This window comes from Meleagris gallopavo, chromosome 10 (assembly GCF_000146605.3).
Source record: "Meleagris gallopavo isolate NT-WF06-2002-E0010 breed Aviagen turkey brand Nicholas breeding stock chromosome 10, Turkey_5.1, whole genome shotgun sequence".
Classification (NCBI taxonomy): Eukaryota; Metazoa; Chordata; class Aves; order Galliformes; family Phasianidae; genus Meleagris; species Meleagris gallopavo.
In genome coordinates, this window is record NC_015020.2 from 10,523,414 (window position 1) to 10,542,825 (window position 19,412).

Genomic DNA, 19,412 nt, shown 5'->3' on the forward strand with positions numbered 1-19,412 from the left:
CCTAGCGCTTATCGGGGCATTGCTCAATGGTGGGCGCAGTGCTGGGGCAGTGCGGTGGTTTGCCACCACCTCCCTGTGGTGGGGAAACTGAGGCACGGCAGTGGAGTGCGGGGTACGTGGGTTGAGGGGGTGTTCGATGCTTTGGGGGCCCTGTTGGGCTCCCCACTCCGCCATCATAGCTGCTGAGGGTGAGGGGCTCGGGGGCTTAGGGGGGATGGGATCCTGGGCTCGCAGCCAGCGACGATGGGGAGAGGAGGGAAAAGAGGTGGGATTATGGAAATGGGATCCAATGAGACAAGAGAGCAGCCCGCAAAACATGCCCCGCCGGCAGCGCATTTAGTGCGGCGGGCAGCACTCAGCAACCTCTTTGGCCGGAGCTGTGCGGACAGACAGTGGGCACGGACCCCCGACAGCCCCAGCAGCCCAACACCAAGCGATGGCCTTTGCCAAGCTGCAGAAAGTGCTGATCAGCGACAGCCTGGACCCCTGCTGCAGGGACATTCTGCGGGCGGGGGGCATCCAGGTGCTGGAGAAGCCCGGGCTGAGCAAAGAGGAGCTGCTGCAGGAGATCCGGGTGAGCAAGCTGGGGTCTGCGTGAGGCTCAGAGCCCTGGGCTGGTGGCAGCGGGTGGGCACAGGTGGGCACCAAGTGGGCACAGCGTCTCTCTGTCCCAGTGGGATGAGTGGGTACACCGCAAGCACACGGTGGGGACATCAAGGAACATTGCAGAACGGTGGGAGGCTGGAAGCCCCCTCGCCCAGCGGGTCACGTCTCCGCCTCCTGTGTCTGATGCAAGAATCCTGGTTGCTTTCACACTGCTGATCCCAGCCCCAGACCCGCGGCTCTTCCCACCCCGCCACCCACCCTGCCTGCCATCCTCACGGCCCAGCCCTGACCGACGTGTGGTGTCTGTCCCTGCAGGACTGTGATGGGCTCATTGTCCGCTCAGCCACCAAAGTCAGTGCTGATGTGCTGGAGGCGGCGGGCAGGCTGCAGGTGGTGGGCAGAGCAGGCACCGGTGTTGACAATGTGGACGTGGAGGCAGCCACCAGGAAGGGAGTGCTGGTGATGAAGTAAGAGTGGGACCCACAGCCAGAAAGGAGACATCCTGCTGGCACGGGGCTGGGGGGGTCAGCACGGTGCTCAGCCTCCCCGCGGGTCTCTATCCCTATGGGGAGGTCACACGGTGACCCAACTCCCTGTCCCCAGCACACCCACCGGGAACAGCCTCAGTGCTGCAGAGCTCACCTGCGGCATGATCCTGTGCTTGGCCAGGTGAGTGCAGGGCTGTATGGGGTGGGGTATCCATCCCACAGCCCCCGGCCCTGCACAGACCATGCCCTCCTCTTGCAGGCAGATCCCACAGGCAGCTGCCTCTATGAAAGAAGGCAAATGGGACAGGAAGAAGGTATGGGGCAGGTGCAGTGCCTGGGCGGGTGGGTGCTGGGTGGCCCCTGCTTGCTCACCGCTCTCCTCGCCCCCCAGTACATGGGCATGGAGCTGAACGGGAAGACACTAGGCGTGCTGGGGCTGGGCCGCATCGGCAGGGAGGTGGCCACACGGATGCAGGCTTTTGGCATGAAGGTGAGCAGCAGGGCAAGGGGCAGTGGTGGGGAGCAGGCTGGGTACAGCTGTGAGCCCCCACTCTGCCCCAGACCATCGGCTACGACCCCATCATCACCCCTGAGGCCTCAGCTGCGTTTGGCGTGGAGCAGCTCCCGCTGGAGCAGATCTGGCCCCGCTGTGACTTCATCACGGTGCACACACCACTTCTGCCCTCCACTACAGGTAGGGCGGTCTGGGAGTCTGGGGTTGCTCTGGGGCTGCCCCTGTATCCCCATCCCTGATGGTGCTCCCTGCAGGGCTGCTGAATGATAGCACCTTCGCCAAGTGCCGACGTGGTGTGCAGGTGGTGAACTGTGCCCGGGGGGGCATCGTGGATGAAGGAGCACTGCTGCGGGCATTGCGCTCAGGGCAGTGTGGAGGGGCCGCCCTCGATGTCTTCACACAGGTGAGAGGGGTCCCCCTGGGGCCATCACCCAAATTGGGCTAGGGCGGCCCCCAGGATGGGCACAGGGCTGAGACTGGGGCTGTATGCAGGAGCCCCCGAAGGACCGGGACCTGGTGGACCATCCCAACGTCATCTGCTGCCCACACCTGGGTGCCAGCACCCGGGAGGCGCAGAGCCGTTGCGGCAAGGAGATTGCCATGCAGATAGTGGACATGGCCACTGGAAAGGGGCTGGTTGGCGTGGTGAGTCCCCTGGTGCACCTCAGAGATCCCATGTGTGATAGATCCCCACTGCTCATCCCGCTTCTCCTCTCAGGTCAATGGGCAGGCGCTGAGCAAAGCCTTTGCGCCCCAGACCAAACCCTGGATCACCCTGGCCAGGGCGCTGGGCACGGTGCTGCACGGCCTGGCCAAGCAAGCGACAGGCAATGTGCAGGTCTGCACTCTAGGTGAGAGGTGGGCAGGTGTGCTCCAGCACAGGGACCCAAGGGGACGCACTGGGTCAGAAGGCAGGAGGTGGTTGGGTGATGGGATGAAAGATGGGAGGCGTGGGATGGATGGGATAGTGGGAATACAGACGGACATGAACTGATCGCAGTACTGATCCCAGGGGCCCCCCTGAAGGATGCCAGCAGCTACCTGGCACCTGCTGTGGTCTCAGGCATGCTGGCTGGAGGAAAGAAAGAGGCGACCCTGGTGAATGCCATGCTGCTGGCCCAGGAGGCTGGTCTGAAGGTACACAGAGTGCCACATGTCAGCCTAATGCCACCACATCCTATCCTTCCTTGGTATAAGCCCACGGGGCACTGTGCCCTTAGGGGACATCCCTGTAGGATGCAGGTGCTGAGTGGCCATCTCCCCAACCAGGTCACAGCCTCCCATGGTGACACATGCCCTGAGCCCGAGGGCTTGCTGCAGGTGGCCTTGCAGGGCACCCCGCACCGGGTGACAGGAACAGTGCAGGGCAGCACTCCGGTGCTGCGGGAGCTCAATGGGGTCACCTTCAAGCAGCCGGCACCACTGGTGGGCCCTCTCCTTATCTACAGAGCCAAAGCATCTGAGACAAACACGCTGCCTACGCTCACTGGTAAGCTCCTGGTGTCACCAGGAGCAAGGGAACAGCCGGAGGGATCTCCACAATCAGCCTGAAGTCAAAAGGGGGATGATGCTGACAGGGCATTGTGTGTGGAGACAGGAGGGGTGGTTTGGTTACAGGGATGGGAAATTGGTAATGCAGTGGAACCGGCTACCCAGGGGGTGGTGGGGTCACCTTCCCTGGAGCTGTTCAAGAACCATGGACTTGTGGCAGTGAGGGACATGGTGGGGATGGGCTGGGGTTGGACTTGGGGATCTGAGAGGTCTTTGCAACTGTAATGATTCCACAGTTGTATGACTTGGGGCAAAGGAAAGGAAGAATATCATAGAGAGGATTCAGGGTAGGCAGAGCCCTGCTACTCGTGCTCCCATACCACTGTGGGGTCCAGGTACCAGGGAACAGGCTGCAGCTCTAACCTCTTTCCTCCTGCCCAGGATTGCTGGGGAAAACAGGGATCCAGCTCCAGTCCTACCACAGCTCCAGTGCAGTGTCGGGGGAGCAGTGGAGCATAGCCGGGCTCTCAACCCCGCTGTCTGACCTTGCTGGCCTGAAGCCATGCACTACAGAAGTCTTCCAGCTCCACCTGTAGCCCCCCCCCCAACCAGGATGGACCTGGAGCCCCCAGCACCTGGGGGAGCATCATGCTCAATAAAGCATCCTGCAAATGAGCATGCTGTGCCTTATCCATGCATCCCTACCTTCTGGCGTCCTTCCTACCCATCCCTAAACCCTTCTCGATGATGTCCCTCATACCCAACTCCACACCATTTCCTGCAGACTCTGTCCTTCCTGGCTCCATCCCCGGTGCCGCCCCCATCACCTTCTAGCACTATTTGCTCAAGGGTGCAAAGGTCTCTCAGGCTCTGCTGCCCTGCTGAAGTCCCCTCTGGCCACAGCCTGGGCAGTGCTCCAAGATGGGCTGAGCCTCCTACGTCACCCCACTTCCACCCATGGAAGCTATCCCCTGGGGATGTTGGCAGTTGTGTATTGCCACCTGTGTTGGATCCAAAGCATTAGGCATCCTGAGTGTACATGCCCTTCTCCTCAGGCACGTGTGGGGTACAGGGATAAATCTCACCTGGCACGGAGGTGATTCAGGATGGGTTTAGGGGCAGGAAGAGAATACATGGCACTGGATAAAGTAGACTGCTTTGCAATAGGGAGCCAGAGCTGGGGCATTGCCCTTGCATCCGTGCTTTATTCCCCATGCTGCCCGTGTTTTCGCAGAAAACACTGCTTGCCCTGGAACCCGGATGGCTACATTCACCCCTGTGCCTACACATCTCCCCGATGGCTGCCCCGCTCTCTGCCCTACATGGGCTTCCTGGCGTACTGCCGGCGGTACTTGTCGTCCACCCGCTCCAAGTACCAGGTGCCGGGGAACAGGTCTGCCTGGGAGCCGTGCGGAGTGTGGTTGGCTGTGGGGAGAGGACGTGAGGCTCAGCGGGGCAGCCGGACCCCAGCAATGGGGTGTCCCCCAGCCCTGCTCACCGAGGTGATGGGTCTCCTCACGCCGTTTCATGATATCGGCGAAGTCCTGTGGGGCCACGCGCTTGCGGGCATCCAGGCGGGCGGGTAGATCAGCCAGGCTGGAGAGCAGCTTGTCCAGGGGGGAGCCTGGTGTGAGGAGACGATGGATGAGACACTACCCATCAGTACCCTCCCGGCTCTCGGTCCCCATGATGTGGGACTCACCCGGGGCAGCATCCTGCGAGACACGGAGGGAGAACATGCTAGCAGCCAGCCCTGAGCCGTAGGAGAAGGCACCGATCCTGGAGCCGGCCAGGTCCTGAGCTGAGCACCTGTGGCCATTTGGGACGTGCAGTTAGGGGAGATATAAGGCTAGATGGACCTCAGCCAGGAGGGCCCTGGCAGACTGGGCCAGATTAAATTACAACCACTGCAGGAGAAGATAAGGGAGGCTGTGCTGCAGGGGACAGCAAGAAGGGAACAGTTTGACACAGCAGGGGCTGGCCGGTTCTCTGCCCCCACCACGTCCCAGGGCCGTACCAGGCACCGCAGCCCTGCACGGGGCAGCAAGTGGCTCAAGGACGGGCTGACGGACACAGCAGTCACACCGCCCTCGTGCCTGGCTGTTCCCATGTCTCCTTCCCAGCCGGCAGTAGGGGATGGCTGTTCTCTGGTCATGAAAAGGGGGCTTTCATCCCATAGCACTGACAGAAGGTCTTTATGCACTCCAGCAAGGCGGCATGGAAACGCTGGCTGGGGGACAGCACTGGGCTGAGTGAAGTGAAAGCTGGGCCATTCCCAAAACGGCATCCTCCACGCTGGCATCCCACCAAAATAGTGAACCCTCAAATGGCGCCCCCTCAAAATGGCGACCCCCTGCTGCCAGCGCTGCAGACTCACTGAGCCAGGAGTGAGGCCAGGCAGCCATACATGGACGGCGTGTACATGTTCCCATTGCGGGAGGAGAGCAGCAGGGAGGGCTTGGTCTTCTGGTTGAAGATCTCCTGGCTGGCCGTCTGGAAGGCCTTCTCCACCTCCTTGCTGGTGTAGGTGTCCTCCAGCTTCATGCCGCTGCATGGAGAGAGGCGGGCTGTAAGCATGTGTGGGAGGTGAGCAGAGGCGTCCTCACTACACTGAGGGACACCCACCGGAAGGGCTGCAGCCCCTTGTAGAGTCCAGAAGCCGTGTCAGGGTTGGTGGCGGCCAGGAAGTCGTTCAGCAGCAGCCGCCCCACTGACTTCTGCACCAGCTTGCAGAAGGGTGTGTGGAAGATGATGAACTTGAAGTCATCAAGGGTGAAAGGCCGCTGGATACCAGCTGGAAGGCAGAGCAGGAATGTCAGTTGCCATTGGGTGGGATGTGCGGCCATCCGAGCACCACAGCGTCACCCCTCACCCTGCTGCCACTGGCTCTCTGCCTTCCTGCGGTACACGGCGTAGCAGCGGTCCAGGGCCCGCAGGTAGCACTGGATGGAGAGGGGACCGTCCACTACTGGGTATTCTGAAGACAGGTCGGGCTTGTAGAAGTCATAGGCGTGCTCCATGTGCGTTCCCCGCAAACCTGGGGACACAGGGGAGAGCTGTGTGCTGGGGATCTGCTTGCGGGTCCTAACCACCATGTCAACCCCACCTTTGGCCCAGTCATGGCCAGCCAGATCCCCATGGAGCACTGACCTCTCTCCAGCACCAGAGGGGCGTTGGGTCCCACCAGCATAGCAATGGCACCGGCACCTCCTGTGGGCCGTGCGTTCCCCGTTGCGTAGACAGCAATGTCCCCACACACCACCACGGCATAGCGTCCTGTGAGAGGACAGCGGGGATGACAGTAGGTGGGACCCATCCATCCCGTGGTCCCAATACAGCCCACCACTCACATCCCCATCCCCATCCCCATCCCCATCCCTTGGCCTATGTGGGTGAGAAAGAAAGGTGGTGGGATGACAGTGGAGGAGCATCCTTCCCCCACCCCACAGTGCCCACCCCACACTCAGGCACCCCCCAGCCCCATGCCCACCGTCCCAGGCACTGGACTCGACCCAGGAGGCTGCGTTGAAGAGCGAGGCTGTGCCACCATAGCAGGCGTTGGTGGTGTCAATGCCCTCCACATCAGTGTTGCCTGACTCGCGGAAAAGCTCCATGAGGACGGTCTTGACGGCCTTAGACTTGTCGATGACGGTCTCAGTGCCCACCTCCAGGCGGCCGATGGCATCCCAGGAGAGCCGCCCACGCTCCACCAGCCTCTGCACCACCGTCAGGCACAGCGAGTTGATGTCCTCATGGGCAGCGCAGAAGCCCATCTGCTGCTGGCCCAGGCCACGCGTGTACTTGCCGGCCTCCACACCGTCGTAGCTCTCCAGTTCAGACTGCTCCACATATTGTGCAGGGAAGTACACCTCCAGTGCCAGGATGCCCACGTCCTTGGGCCACGTGCCTGTGCCGGCTGCAGTGCTGGAGAGGCTGCGAGGCAAAGGGAGCAGCAGGGATCCTGTGCTGGGCACCACTGAGGCTGTCTGGGCCCCACAAGCGCTTGCATCCCGCTCCCTGACCCCACAGAGCCCCCTGCTCCCCAGCAAGCCTCCCAGCTGACCGCCAGCCCCCTGAAGTCCCCAGGCTTCGTCCCACCCCACGGCTGGGCGCTCACCATGCCTGCTGCATGGCTGCAGGGTGTACCCGTGCCAGCCCCCGCCTCGCCCCCCAGCACCGTGCAGCACGGCTGACCAAGCGCAGCATCTTCAGCCCAGATGGACGGACAGAGAGACAGACACAGGGACTGGCTTGGTGTGCAGCTTTTATCAACTGCGGCCCCCCCAGCCCTTATCAGCACATTGGGCACTGGTGCTCAAAGGTCAGCGAGCAGCAGCCAACACGACAGGGACAGTGCAGCAAGTGCTGGATTTGGAGGGCACAACTGGTGAGATGGCTGCGGCTGGTGTCCCAGCATTTTGGGATGCGTGGAGCCAGGGCTGAGCATTGGGGTGGGCTTAGTGCCACCAGGTGATGGCTCAGCGCTGAGCTTGGGATGATGGTGACAGCAGAGCCCACCGTCACTGTGCTGTGTGACTCCCCAGCACAGAGCAGAGAGTGCCCAGTGCCACCCATGCCACCTGGGACATGTCATTCTCCATGTATGGCTGCCCCGGGGGACAAACATGAACTAGGTGGAGGCACAGCCATTTCCAAAACAGCAGAGCAAACAGACACGTGATGCACAGAACCACATTGCAATGACACAACGAGGGACCTTTGGCCCCGACTGCTGATGTCAACACAGCCCCTCAGAGCTGTGGGTTCATGGGAACCACTCCCATCTCCCAGGTCTTCATGCAGGGACCCTTCATCACACATCACCACCCCTCCACGCCTGCCCTAGCTCTGCAGCTTCTGAGGGCTGTCCCCAAACCCTCCTTTCCCCACAGGTCTCCACATCCACCGTCAGCGGGCAAAGCAGCAGGGGACTTTGCACAGGATGCACACCATGCTCACATGCTTCTCTGTTTATAGATGTATTTTTGAGAGATAGAGGGACAAGCGCAGAGGTGGGGTGAGAAGAGCATGGGGGCATGGGGTTCTGCTCATTGCGAAGGTGTGAACTTGCAGATGAAGTGGTGCTGTCGGTCACAGTCAGCACTGGACCACACGGTGAAACCTATGGGAGAGATGTGCCACGGGGTCAGCATGGAGGAGGCAGCAGTTCCCAGGTCCCCTCTGCACAGAGGGGTCCCATAAGAGAAGGAAGCACGTGGGCTGTGGGCACTCACTGCTGCTCCTGGTCAGCAGGGCACAGCTTCCTCCTTGGGCACCATTCCCAGGAAGAGTTGGGAGGTCATCGTACTTTTGCCCGTGGGTCCAGCGCCAATCCCGGCTCTGAGCAGGACACAGGGTCAGGAGCCCAGCCCCGCTGCCCCCAGCTCCATGGGTACCCCCCCACCCCTCACCTGCCGCAAGTAGTGCAGGCCCAGCCAGACAGGCTGCGTGCGCTGGTAGTACATGATGACCCGGCTCAGTGTGGCTGCTTCCTTGGGCTCCTCCACCCAGGCCAGGTGGGCTCCAGAGTAGCTGTTCTGGCACTGTGCCTGCAGGGAGATGCAGAGCATTGCGGGACCCCGGCACACCCAGAGCTAGGGGCAGCCAGCTGTACACCCCTGACCACCTTTACCTCTGCCTCCTCCCAGGTGCGGCGCTGGGGGAAATACCTGAAGCAGTTCAGCTTGTAGTAGGACCAACCCTTGGGGCAGCTCAGCAGGTACCGGGCTCCTAGCAGAGGCGAGGATACACGGACAGGGGTTCAGCCCCATGCCCCCACCCCGAGCCAGGAGCATTCCCGTGGGACTCACCGACCACCTGCAGGAGCACCATGCAGCACAGCAGCAGAAGGGCACACCTGGCTGCCATCATCCTTCTCTCTTCTGCAGGCAACCCCTGTAAGATCCCATGGTGTCAACAGGTGCCTTAGGCAGGGCTCGGAGTTCCTGGGCAGACTCAGCCCCACCACTGCCAGCAGTGCTTTGGGGGATGGGACGAGGGACCCATGGCTTATACTGCCCAGAGCAGCAGCAGCGATGACATGAGCAGCTCAGGGCTGCTCAGGCCGCGAGGCCTCTGTGCATCACTGTTCCTCCTGCTTGCGTCCATGCCAGGCTGGGGAGGCAATCAGCTGCCTCAGCGCAGCTCCCCTTTATGTGCGCTAATCGCCAGTGCTGGGGATCATTTGCAGACTCAGCTCATCTTCCCCTCCAAGAGACAGCAACAAAAGTTGGCCTGAAGACCACAAGGCTGCAGCTTGCCCTGTGCCATAAAGGCAGCTCTTTTCCCCCTGAGCACCCCGAGGCTGTGCTTGGTGGCAGCCCCATCCTCACCTGGCGCACGGAGATGGGAACAATAACGGCCCCTCGCGTCCGCGGGGCAGGAGGAGCTGCCCTATATAGCCCACTGCTCACTGGAGTCACTGTTTGCATAGCTCAGGTGATTGCCATCATAAAAATCTTAAGGCTCACTGCCCACATCCCCCGACCCAGCTGGAAACCCGCCTAGATCTCAGCTCTGTTTGCATTCAGCATTTCTCCAGAAAAGACAGGAAGGACCTCTCCTAGTTGGTCAATAAACCCCCTGCAATTAGCATTAATTACCAGAGCAAACAGAGCAGCCTATACGCAAAACCCAGCCTTGCACCTGCTGGGTGCCCATCTGGAATAGCACAGGGTGGCAGGGACAAGCCTCGGGGAGGCCGCCCGCAGGCAGCGTGATGGATGGGATGGGACGGGATAGGACAGGAGCCAGCAAGGCCTGCACCCCTCCCAGCTCGCAATGCGTCAGCCCCGCACCGCCCTTGTTTGATCTGCCCAGGCACCTCTCCGGCAGGATGCGGGGACAGCCTGCGGCTGGGGGCCATCAGATAGCGGGCAGGTGGCCGTCCCCCACACCCTGCACTGACGCAGGCTCTGCTGGTCCATGTCCATCAGCTCCCCCGGTCGCAGCCCTTGCTGCAGAGCTTCATGCCACCACACTGGAGCCACGCTCCCCACTGCAGGGCTCTCATGGTTCCCAAAGCACTGGGGCGTGTGCAGGCAGGCCCGGCTCTGGGGGCCCTGGGAAGAGGGCACCAGTTACGAAAAAGCATGAAAATACCCCCAAAGGAGCCTGAGGCTCCCACAGTTCTCCTTTCACTCAGTGATGCCTGCCCGGCTGGTTCCTTCAGGCCTGTTTGGAAGCGGCAGGACGGGTTCCCGCAGGCCGCTCCCCACTGCACGCAGGGGACGAGGCAGGTCTCAGCCTGAGCACCCCAACTGCTGCAGCTGTGCAGGGCTCAACCCCCAAACGTGGGGCAACCTGTGGGAGGGTGGTGAGCTGCTGGATGATGCTCCTACTGGTTGAGCTGGCTCTGCTGGAAGAGAAAGGAGCTAGTGTTTAATCTTCAAACAGTGAAAATGCCTCCAGCAGCTTTGTTATCCCTCCTGGGCATCATAATTCAGCGAGCAGCTCCACCAGAACCACAGCTGAAAACACAGGGGAGCACACAGTAAGCTTAAGGTGCAGGGGCAGCTCCTTGCTCAAAACACAGGAATGGAGCCATCGACAATTTGTTCTCTAATTGCTCAAGTCTGAAATTTTCCAGATCTGAAAACGCTCTTCCCCACCCACCCCAGAGCACGCACGCAGCTGCTGAGCCTCTTCTCAGCACACAGAGGGCCTCAGGGCCCTTCTGCTAAAGGGAGCTATATGCAGTGAGGTTTGCATGCTGCTGAGCCATGGCAAAGAGCACTCGGCCTCCAAAAGTTTTCTCCCAACCTGGTCCTAACGAGCCCACCCTCATCAGGGCTCCGAGAACCACCCCACACAGGGCATGCTTCGCTAATCCCATCTTTGCAATCCACTGGTTGTGTCACAACAGCCAAGAGGGCAAATGAAAACAGCAGCACGCAGACGCCGGGCACGTACTCTTTATTCTGGGGATAAAAATTGCTTATACAATTTGCAGCAACTATTTTCATAAAAGACTTTTATAAAAAAAATGTAAAAATAAGCAAATATTTTCCATTATTAATATAGGAAAATGCTGCTGTGTGAATGGTTGCTCTACAACTTACGAGTTAAAATACCACCTTAAGGAGATATTATCTTTACAAGTAGTTAAAAAAAAAAAAGGACAGAGGGCCATCATATTAACACACCAGGCACAAAACTGGCTTCATTCCACAGAAAGCACTCATCTTGTAAATGGTAGCCACATATATAAAAAGGCACTTGGTTATTTGGGGCCAGCAGGCCCTTTGTTCTTTAGCACGGATGTAGCAACACTTCATTAAGCACAGTGAAACGTGTACCTCAACAGATCCCTGGGAGCGCTGGGCCCTGCCGGACATCTGAGTCAGCTGCAGCAGAGCTTCACAGTGCACACTGTGCCAGTGCGACGGGAACGCTGTGCGCGTCGGGAAAAGGAACTTCAGAATAAAAACTTCAGCCCAAACATGGCCCCGGGAACACGCTCCTCCTGAGGCCCTGCCTTCATGTACCATTGAGCGGAATGGAAAGAAGAAAAAGCTTTACGCTGGATTAGAATGGAAAGAAAGGTGGGAGAAATACTGTACACGGTAGGATGCTCAGACAGGAGCGGCCACCTCCGGCCTTTGGCGATAGCCGACAGCTCCAGATCTCTTTGGAACACGTGTCTGCAGGGTTCCCCTGAAGAGGTAGAAGCAAACCACCCCCAGGAATGTACACTGCTACTTCTGCCTGGCTTACAGCCCTTCAGGGAAGCGTTGGCTTGCAGACAAGGGAGAAGTGGTGCTGTCCCACTGAGGTCAGCTGCTTCCCTAACTCCAAAAACACAGGGGAGCTGCGGTACCATTGCCATGGCTGTCCCATGGGGGAAACTGTGACACAGGCTGAAGCTGAGGACAGAGGACAGCCCCAAACCCAAGAACCAAACTGCTTTACAGAGCTGTTTGTGAGCAACTTGCTCCACTGCTGGCCCAGCTCCTGCTGCAGCTGCCAGAAGGCTGCTTGGGACTCAGTGCAGCAGCTTCCCGTTGCTAGGGCAGGACAAGGCAGTGCTGCCACAGGACTGGAGCAGAAAAAACACTGCAGAAGGGCCAGACGCCATTCCTGTCACGCAGGGACAACACTGCAGACATATAATAATGTCCTTAATATTGCTCATTAACACCCCAGCGAGGCAGCATACAGTGTCTGTGGGACAGGATATAGCAACCCTCAGGTGGAGGGGAGGGAGTGGTGTGCAAGAACGTTGGAAGCTGATGTTGTTAGGTCTTGAGGTGCTCCTGCTAATCCCAAGAGCTTCCCAGCAGGCCTGTATTACTTGCAGGCATCTCTTCCAATCCGGGAGCACGTGAAGGCTGTCACAGACACACCTGGCACAACTGGGGATCATCTGTCACCATGGTCAGGTGTGTCTCAAGGAAGACATACAACTTGGGAGAGATGCACTTGCAGGCTGCTGCAGGGGAAAGATGGGTCAGACCAGCGTTTTCAGGAAGAAAATTAAAAAAATAAAAAGGCTTAAGAGAAGACTATATGTATATATATATAACCTCGGAATACCTTGGGGGCAGGCAGTGAAAACGGTAAGGGGTATTAGTGGGTTCATATAAGAAAAAGGTTCTCACAGAGTGAGGTGAAGCTGCGTGAGAGAGGGTGGTAGCTGCAGTCACTCAGGCTGCAGCTGGCCTGGAGAGTCTGGCTTGCTTGCTGAGCAGGGGGAGCCGCAGGATGGAGGGCTCTAGGAATGTGGGTGCAGCTCTGAGCTGTGTCCAAACAAGGCAGCTTGAACTCAAGGAGAACTAGTAGAAGGTGCTTCAGAGAGAGATTATGTAGGTAACAAAACTAGTAACAAAATAAGGATACAAAGCTGGTTTTGGCTAAATTTCGGGAGAAACAACCACGAGATGCATTAAGCTGAAGAGCTGTCTCCCCAGATACATGGTGGAACGCATTTAAAAGCAGACTGGAGAATCCAGTGCAGAGAGCAATCGCACCCAAGGCGGATGGCAGTTGGTTAGAAGTGATCCAGCTGGTCTTCTCCATCACCAGCTTCTACAGTTCTCTGCTTAGAAAAGCATAAAAGCCTACAGCAACCACAGTCCCTCCGACGAAAGAAAATCCTGGGCTCATTAAGACTCTTGGATACTAAAATGGTTCTTCATTTCCATCCTGGAAGACCTTCATGAGTTCTGACGTCCACTTTAGTCGGGCTCCACTTTGGCCAGCCTTCAGGCGTACACCTGCATGTTGTTCCTCTGCTGCTCTGGCATGTGAGCGGCCGCCGGCCCACGCTGGTTGTTACCAGGACTGGTTGCCACGTCAGACCAGTCAGAAGCAGAGTGCGGGGAAGAGCTTGACCACTGGTCTGGAGATTCAGGCGATGGAGTCAGGTATGGGTGCTCCCCTTGTAAGTGCCGGTTGTGGCTAGGAGTCCGTTCTGTGGCCGAGGAGTAACAGCTGTGCTGCGACGGAGGCGTGGGGTACTTCCCCATCGAGCTCTGGAACTGGTGGTAAGCTGGGAGGATTGTTTGAGGCACCTGCCCGTCCTGCTGAGGGATGGCAGCCATGGAGAACGAGGCGCTGGGCAGCTGAGCTAAATCTGATATCTGGTACATGGAGCTAAGAGGGCCAGCCATGTTCTGAGCGCAGTTGGACTGGGCCTGCTGTGGCAGTGCTTGCTGGTTTATGCCACCCTTGGGAACCAGCTGGAAAGTCATGATAGGGGGCAGAGACTCCCTGGACACTCCCAGGTGCTTCGTATCTGCTTGAACCAAACCGCTCTGCTGAGAAACACTGGGGTGCGAATGCATGACCGGCGGCACCATGCCGAACATCTCGTTGTACTGGGATTCGTTCATCTCCATGCGATTCATCCACTCGGTGGAAACATTGGCCGGCCGGAGCCTGCCAAGCCCGCTGTTTGGAGGGGTCGTTCTATGCTGTGAGAGCAGCTGGCTGACCGATGGGAGCACGGTGCTGGAGCCACGGCCTAAGGGCTGCATCTCGTGGAGGTTGGAGAAGGACATGCTGTGTGCAGCCTGCACCGACGGAGCGGTCAGCAGCGAGCTGGGTGATGAGTGTAGCACCCCTGGTGATGGCATCACAGGAGACGACGTTGGTTCGGATGCAAAAGCATGGGGAGATTCCAGGGAGTCAACTGGTGACAGGGTTACCGAGCTCTCTGAAAACTGCCCTTTGCTTTCACTGAGGGACTTCTTCCTTCTCCTCTTCGCATCTTTGGTGAGATTTGTGGGCATGATGCCTTTGGCATTCGGTTTTCGTGACTTCTTGCTTAACGAAGTGTGCTTCAGATTGAGAAAGGATCTATTTGGGCCACAAATGACCGGGGAGAGGGCAGAGTTCAGCATGGCCCCGGGGTGCCCAGTGGGGCTGTGTGCTACATTGTACTCGTTGAGAAGCTGCACAATGTCGTGGTGCATCCGGTCCTGGGCCACATCTCGGGGCAGACGATCCATGTGGTCCGTGATGTCTCGGTTGGCAAAATGGTCCAGCAAGATTTTGGCTGCTTCAAAACTGCCTTCCCGAGCAGCAAGGAAGAGTGGTGTCTCCTCCTGAAAATGCAAATAGGGATTTTAGTGGCATCATCACAAGAGGGACCAACTTATACGCAGTGCTCTCCTATGGCTGTGGCAAAAATAGGAAGCATGCTCTAATGTTCTGTCTCATTAACTGCCTACGAAAACAACCCATCCTGGGTTAAACCATCAGGAAGGGATGAACGCACACCAAACCATTTCATTAGGAAAAGCACCGTTCTGCCATGAGTCCTTCAAGGAGCTGCAAAAGCATCCGGTGCATTTCTTCCATTGATCTCCATAAAGAAAAAGTACAAAGGCCCGGAACTGTCTAGTAAAGAACTGGAGCTTGGCAGTAGCCCTAAAAATCCATTGACCAACATATACAAAACAGAGGAAAAAGTCAAGGATTAAGATGCAGTAAATACTAACAGCAGTAAAGTTACTGGAGGCCTGCAGAGCGTGGACCGATTCTCACACAGCAGTTTCTGCCCCATGTCCTCCCTGCACTGTAGTCTCCGGTAACGTGATGGGATGTGCCACCAGATCTGACTCTCAGCTAACCAGAACCTAGCTGCTTTATACCAGCAGCATTCCACTCTGGTGCTCTCACACACTAATTCTGTACTGCACTCCTTTTCTGCAATGACAGCAGAACAGCACTGATGCCCAGAACACAGCCAAACAAGAAAGAACTGCTCTCCCAAACCAAAAGTTATGCAAGACATTCAGTATTTGAGGAGAATTAGAGTCACAGACTGGTTTTGGAAGACCTGCACGGAGCATCAGGTTAAAAAAAATCTGAGTTTAGTTTACTTCCAACAAGATGCTTTGAGTTTGGAAGAATAGCCATGCTAAGCACACTCAAACCATACCTTGTTATCCTGCATGTCTCTGTTGGCTCCATTTTTCAGTAGCACTAGTGTTGCTTCCACATTGTTGACAGCAGCAGCCCAGTGAAGAGCAGATTTACCTGCAGAGGAACCCAACAGATTGAGACACAAACCAATTAACTACTGTTTAAAGACCCAAGATCGACAGAGTACATTGAGCAGTACAGTTCACATATGTGAACATATCCTGTGTACACTTTGGAAATCCTAATGTTGTGACATCTCCCTGCATCACCAAAATGCAATGGGACTTTCAGCACTTTGTTTTGCTTTTAATTTTTCAATAACCTGTCCAGAGAATCATGTCTGTATTACACAAAACCCCAGCATATTCAACCCTACATTTCTCCTGCTTCTCTTCCAGAGCTGTTTAACCAAGGCATTTTCCAGCAGCCTGCAGTCTATTACTGCTAGAAGGATGTCCACAGGAGTGCCTAGTGTCCCTTTCAACTACAGAACTTGAGCATCCCCAGCTCTGGGACATCAGAAGCCCACACCTCCCGGCTTGCACTATGACAAATGTTTTGCAGCCCTGAACATCATGTCCGCATTACCGTGGTCATCTACAGCATTCACATCTGCTTGGCAATTAATGAGCTCTGCTACCATTCCTTCCACAGCCAGCCGTGCAGCCAGGATTAGTGGGGTTGTTCCATCATTCATGCGAGCATCTAAGTCAGTCACTCTGTTACGGATCAAGATCTGGACAACAGAAGACAACAGATTTTTTTTTTTCAGTAACGCTACACAGCAAAATTAAGGACTCGGAAGAAACCCAAGAGAAGGGCTCGTAGATTACATTGAGTGGCTGCTGTAAAAGGGTTCTTTAATTGCTGTACCTGAAAGACTCCCTGGGCATCAGCAGCTACAGCTGCATGAAGAGGGGTCCGTCCCATGTTGTCCCGTGCATTGGCATCTGCACCGGCATCCAGCAAACGTTTTGCAGCATCTGCCCTCGAATAACGGGCAGCTAAGTGCAGGGCCATCTCCCCAGTGCGGTCTGTTTGGGCCTGCAGGTTGGCACCTTGATAGATCAAATCTGTTATTATATTCGCTGAGGAATCTTCTCCATCTTCATCATCCTCACTGATATCGGAACCGCCCACACGCAGAGATGCCAACATAAGTGGAGTACATCCATCTGCAATGGAAGAGATGTGATCGTGTTACACTCGACGGTAACCTAAAGAGGGTCAAGTGCTTCTGTTCCTGAGCACCCTGTAATTTACAACATACGCAGTAAATAAACCTGAAGATTCCAAGAATAAATGCTAATATTTGCTTATGGATTTCACTGCCTTGCTACACATACATCCTGGGTACGTAGAAAGTAAAAGGGACTGAGGTGGTGGCAGGAGTGGAACACTGTGCTAGCAAATCCATGGCAATCATAGAATGGCCTGGATTGAAAAGGACCACAATGATCATCTAGTTTCAACCCCCTGCTGTGTGCAGGATCACCAAACACCAGACCAGGTTGCCCTATGAAGAACTGCCTGATTTATCCCACGTATGACCAGGGGACATTTTGGACCACGCAGACAACAGCTTCCAATTTACACAGCTCTCAATTTACAGTGTACTGCCTTTGCTAAATGGTTGCGTGAACCCTGAAGAAAGCAACAGTTAGGATTCTGTGCAGATAAATAGGTTGATGATCACCCAATGTAAGTAGTTTAGAGAGCTCTAATGCCCCACTTCCCAACTTCTCATCGCCAGGCTTTCCTAACTTTCATAAAAATCTAGCAATCTGTACTCCTACAGCCAGGATCTCTATCAACCATCCACAGAGATCATGGCTGCAGCCCTTGGATCCACCTCCCCGAGCCAGGCTAAGCAGCAGAACATACGCTCCTCCTAGTGGCTGACAATCAGAGCACAGACATCCTTTCGACAAACTCTTTTCTCAGGGTTTGCTGGAAGGCAGAGAAGCGCTGACGTACAGCCCTGGGTTCAGATCCAAGACCCATTCGTGTCTGCAGCCCCTCTTGCTTGCTGCCCAAGGCTAAACCTCTCTTTGTGCTCCTCCCTCCCTCCCACTGCTGGCTCTGTTTCCTTGTCCCATATGAATACTTCTCAATATGCAGGTCAGGATGTGGTCTTCTTTCTACTGCCCTGATACAAAGAGCAGAGAGATGAAGCACAGAAAGGAGCCTTCCTTTTCTGTAGCACCACAGTCCTAAGAAAATCACTTGCAGGAACGGTCTCATGCAATCACTGTGTTTGTCCTGGATGGATCACACTTAAATCTGTATGGGGACAGTGCTACAAAGTGCACTAAATCCCTAAAAAAATAAAAATAAAAAATAGCTGCCACCCTTCAAAGAGTCTCTCAGGTACATGAAGCTCTTTTCAGGGCTTGGTAAATTGGCCACACACGGGTAGTTTTATGAGGCTAGCAAAAAGCATATCCAGTTCAATTGTCACAATTAAATACTTCTCGTGTATTAAGAAAAAGCCATGGTCACAATGTCTTTTTTCCTCCTTCAAGCTTGTTCTGTGAAATAGTTGGAAAAGAATTCAAAAGGATCCAGCTGGAGGCAGACCACAGCATGGAAAATTCCAGTCTGAACCACTGAAGTTTTAGCTACTGAAAAAGAGGGCCATGTAACAGGAACAGTTAATCGGTTTTAATTACAGATGGTGGTACTAGTTATGCCAATAACTGCATTACCCTGGTTACACACCGACAATAACTCCACTGAAAAGAACGTCCTACCACTCTGGGGGACACAGAAAGAACAGCATGAAGAGACCAAGGTGAAAGCAGTATTTTACCGAAACAAAGAAAAATCCTCTGGTTTGCTACCTTTCAAGAAGACAGACCCTGAGTAAACCTAAAACTTAGAGAGATGGTGAAGCACAGAATTTCACCAGATATGCAGGACTCTGTACTAAAACAATACACTGAAAGGTGGGATGTATAGAACCCACTGGTAAAGTCTGTTGGAGATGGGACCTCTAAGATCCCCCACCCTCAAGAGACCTGGATTCAGGCAGGGAACCAAGGCATTTAGACTTGCCTCTCCCTCTCTCTACTGCTCTTATTACCTGCACCTGGACCTGTGGCCAGGCTCCAGCTCACCTACCTTCAGATGGCTACAGCCCAAACACCTGCAATCGAGCTGGTCAGACTCAACATCCTTTGTAATCAGAGGCATTAGTGAGGAATTACCAGAGCAGGAGCTCCAATCTTTGGGAGACTTCTGCTTGAGACAGAGGTGGCTGCATCTCAGAATTGCCCGTTTCTGGTGGCTGGGGCAGATGAGCATTCACATTTACTGAGGAATCCTACCACTCCTTACTACTCCAGCACTTCTTTAACTTTTTCAACTGTTTCTTCCATAGTAAGCAACTCAGCATCTTGTACTGCAGAGGGGCATGGCTTACAGCAGCTTGCTTCATGTCCCACAGCATATGAATGACAGGAAAAAACTCACAGGCCAGATTGTACCACTGCTTTTGCTGGACAAAAGTTGGAGTGGATGTGAAAATAAGCAGTCTGAAGACTTAACACCACCATCTCCTGCACTTGGAAAGCTTTTATCCCAGCCACACAGCTAAAAGCTTCTTTATGGGGAAAAAAACCTAGATTTGGCAGAAACAGATGGCTCACGTTCTCACACAGGAATCTCTTTTTCCCCGTGTTTTACATTTCTGAGTGCTAATCAAGGAGCAAAAAAGACAATAGAAAGGGAATGAGAGAATTGATAAATTGCATGGAAACATTCCCACAAAATCCAATAAAAAATAACTGTAGCAAGATTATGAGAACAAACTCTCAGCATATGAATAACAACTATGTTTGCAGCTCCTTCTAATCAAGATAATATTCTTGGTAAACTCCCCTCAGAAACACAGGAATTGATTATAGATGAGCCACCCAGTTCCTTACCAGATTACAAGGCTT

The 19,412-nt window shown here is 55.4% G+C and overlaps 4 protein-coding genes across 4 annotated transcripts in view; 1 reads left to right on the forward strand and 3 right to left on the reverse strand.

Annotated features, from left to right (window-relative positions):
- Positions 1–340: 340 nt before the first annotated feature.
- Positions 341–3,775, forward strand: PHGDH (phosphoglycerate dehydrogenase). The gene is made up of 12 exons (XM_010715700.2): positions 341–574; positions 922–1,073; positions 1,210–1,275; positions 1,354–1,408; positions 1,486–1,584; positions 1,656–1,788; positions 1,863–2,011; positions 2,101–2,253; positions 2,327–2,459; positions 2,621–2,745; positions 2,878–3,097; positions 3,541–3,775. The coding sequence occupies exons 1-12, from the start codon at positions 437–439 to the stop codon at positions 3,693–3,695; spliced, it is 1,578 nt and encodes a 525-aa protein (XP_010714002.1). The 5' UTR covers positions 341–436; the 3' UTR covers positions 3,696–3,775.
- Positions 3,776–4,253: 478 nt separating this feature from the next.
- Positions 4,254–7,330, reverse strand: HMGCS2 (3-hydroxy-3-methylglutaryl-CoA synthase 2). The gene is made up of 9 exons (XM_010715701.3): positions 7,217–7,330; positions 6,590–7,032; positions 6,250–6,375; positions 5,972–6,136; positions 5,725–5,893; positions 5,477–5,647; positions 4,802–4,908; positions 4,598–4,723; positions 4,254–4,524 (listed from the first exon to the last, which is right to left on the reverse strand). Exons 1-9 carry the CDS (start codon positions 7,303–7,305, stop codon positions 4,418–4,420), a joined length of 1,503 nt encoding a protein of 500 aa, XP_010714003.1. The 5' UTR covers positions 7,306–7,330; the 3' UTR covers positions 4,254–4,417.
- A 20-nt stretch (positions 7,331–7,350) lies between these two features.
- Positions 7,351–9,450, reverse strand: REG4 (regenerating family member 4). The gene is made up of 6 exons (XM_010715702.3): positions 9,432–9,450; positions 8,910–8,994; positions 8,732–8,829; positions 8,511–8,648; positions 8,334–8,439; positions 7,351–8,221 (listed from the first exon to the last, which is right to left on the reverse strand). The coding sequence occupies exons 2-6, from the start codon at positions 8,968–8,970 to the stop codon at positions 8,148–8,150; spliced, it is 477 nt and encodes a 158-aa protein (XP_010714004.1). The 5' UTR covers positions 8,971–8,994; positions 9,432–9,450; the 3' UTR covers positions 7,351–8,147.
- Positions 9,451–13,301: 3,851 nt separating this feature from the next.
- NOTCH2 (notch receptor 2) overlaps positions 13,302–19,412 on the reverse strand; it is a 55,150-nt gene continuing 49,039 nt past the window's right edge. The window contains exons 24-27 of the mRNA XM_010715907.1: positions 16,342–16,643; positions 16,057–16,204; positions 15,485–15,582; positions 13,302–14,645 (exon numbers count right to left, since the gene is read on the reverse strand). Coding sequence (XP_010714209.1) covers positions 13,302–14,645; positions 15,485–15,582; positions 16,057–16,204; positions 16,342–16,643 — 1,892 coding nt within the window. The remainder of the gene's footprint in view (positions 14,646–15,484; positions 15,583–16,056; positions 16,205–16,341; positions 16,644–19,412) is intronic.